The 1,620-nt window shown below is 34.7% G+C and overlaps 1 protein-coding gene across 4 annotated transcripts in view; it reads right to left on the bottom strand.

The window, feature by feature from the left end:
• Positions 1-1,620, bottom strand: part of LOC106882728 (uncharacterized) — a 176,770-nt gene that overhangs the window by 39,000 nt on the left and 136,150 nt on the right. For all 4 annotated transcript variants that reach the window (XM_052967298.1, XM_052967300.1, XM_052967297.1 and 1 more), the window contains one exon: positions 340-454. In XM_052967298.1, coding sequence (XP_052823258.1) covers positions 340-454 — 115 coding nt within the window. The remainder of the gene's footprint in view (positions 1-339; positions 455-1,620) is intronic.

Raw genomic sequence — 1,620 nt, 5'->3', positions numbered from 1 at the left:
AAAGACCTGGAAATAGAGATAACTCGAATGTGGAATCTAAAAACAGAAACAATTCCTATCATAGTAGGTGCCTTAGGTATAATAAAAAAATATTCAGACAAATACATAACAAAAATAGGACTTACAAATATATATAACATACAGAAAATTGCACTACTGGGTACTGCACACATTCTACGCAAAACACTTTCAATACAGTAAACATAAGAGCACCACAGCAAACCACAGCACATACCCAAGGCGCACAGAGCTGCGCTCGGTAGTGAAGTGAAAGCACGTTATAAAAATAAAACTGAATAATAATAATAATAATAATAATAATAATAATAATAATAATACCTGCTTGATCAATAACTCCTGAACCTGTCGACTCATCATTTCCAGAACTTTCTTCTTCTTCTTCTTCCTCTTCATCATTGTCAGAATCTCCACTTCCATCGGATGAAATGTCATGCTGAAATAGAAAGTTTACATTGCTTAAATTTATGCATGCATATACACACACACACACACACACACATATATATTATATTATATATACACATATGTATGTGTGAATGTTAATACTATTGACTTAAGGCATTTTTAAGATAAACAACAGAGCATTTACTCTTGACGTGAGAAATCAACAAGCGAATCTTGAAATCCCCACTTAATATGGTTTTCATTAAGTGTGTATGTATGTATGTATGTATATATATATATATATTGGGTAATCCCATAAATAATGTGGGTTTTTCAATTGCATAAATTAAAAGTCAGAGGGGGATGGGATAAACTACTTACATCAACTTGCAACTTCTATTCTTAGTGCAAGTTTTGAAGAGTGCAGTTTGATTTTAACAGTTATGTTTTCAAAGCTATAATGGAATTGACAAAGGAGCATATTTGGCATATTTTGTTTTATGAGTTCAATAAATGCAACAATGCAATGGAAAGTGTGAGGAATATTAATGCAGTATATGAGGATCGGACAATAGGCGTAAGCCAGTGTCAACGGTGGTTCCAGAAATTCCAAGTTAGAAACTACAGCTTAGAAGACAAACCTCATCCTGGAAGACCTGCTGAGCTCGACGAGGATGTTCTGCAAACCCTGGTGGAACAAAATCCCATCATAACTGTTGAGGAACTAGCAGAGAAACTTGGATTTGATCATTCAACCAGTCATTCAAGTCAATGCTAGAAGAAAAATGACCATCTTTGGTTTCAGGATAATGTTTGGTCACATACAGCGAGGATGACATTCCGAAGGCTGGAGCAGTTTGAATGGGAAACGATGTCCCACCCACCAGATTCGCCAGACATTGCCCCATCTGATTATCATTTATTCCACAGTCAATAAAGAATAAGTCCTGGGGTCGATTTGCTCAACTAAAGGCGGTGCTCAAGCATGGCCACAGTCAAATGACTGAAACAAGTAAAAGAGTAAAGAGTACACAAATGTATATATTATATACACACAATCCATCTTCTGAATTCATTGTAGGACAAGATATTTCATAAAATAACCTGATGCATCTTTCAAACTATAAGGAACACATGCAGTTCTAAACATTGCTATGTATACTGCAATACACCAAATTATATACATACACACACACATATATATATATATATATA

The sequence above is a fragment of the Octopus bimaculoides genome, chromosome 4, assembly GCF_001194135.2.
Source record: "Octopus bimaculoides isolate UCB-OBI-ISO-001 chromosome 4, ASM119413v2, whole genome shotgun sequence".
NCBI lineage: Eukaryota > Metazoa > Mollusca > Cephalopoda > Octopoda > Octopodidae > Octopus > Octopus bimaculoides.
This window is presented reverse-complemented; position numbering and strand designations above follow the sequence as displayed.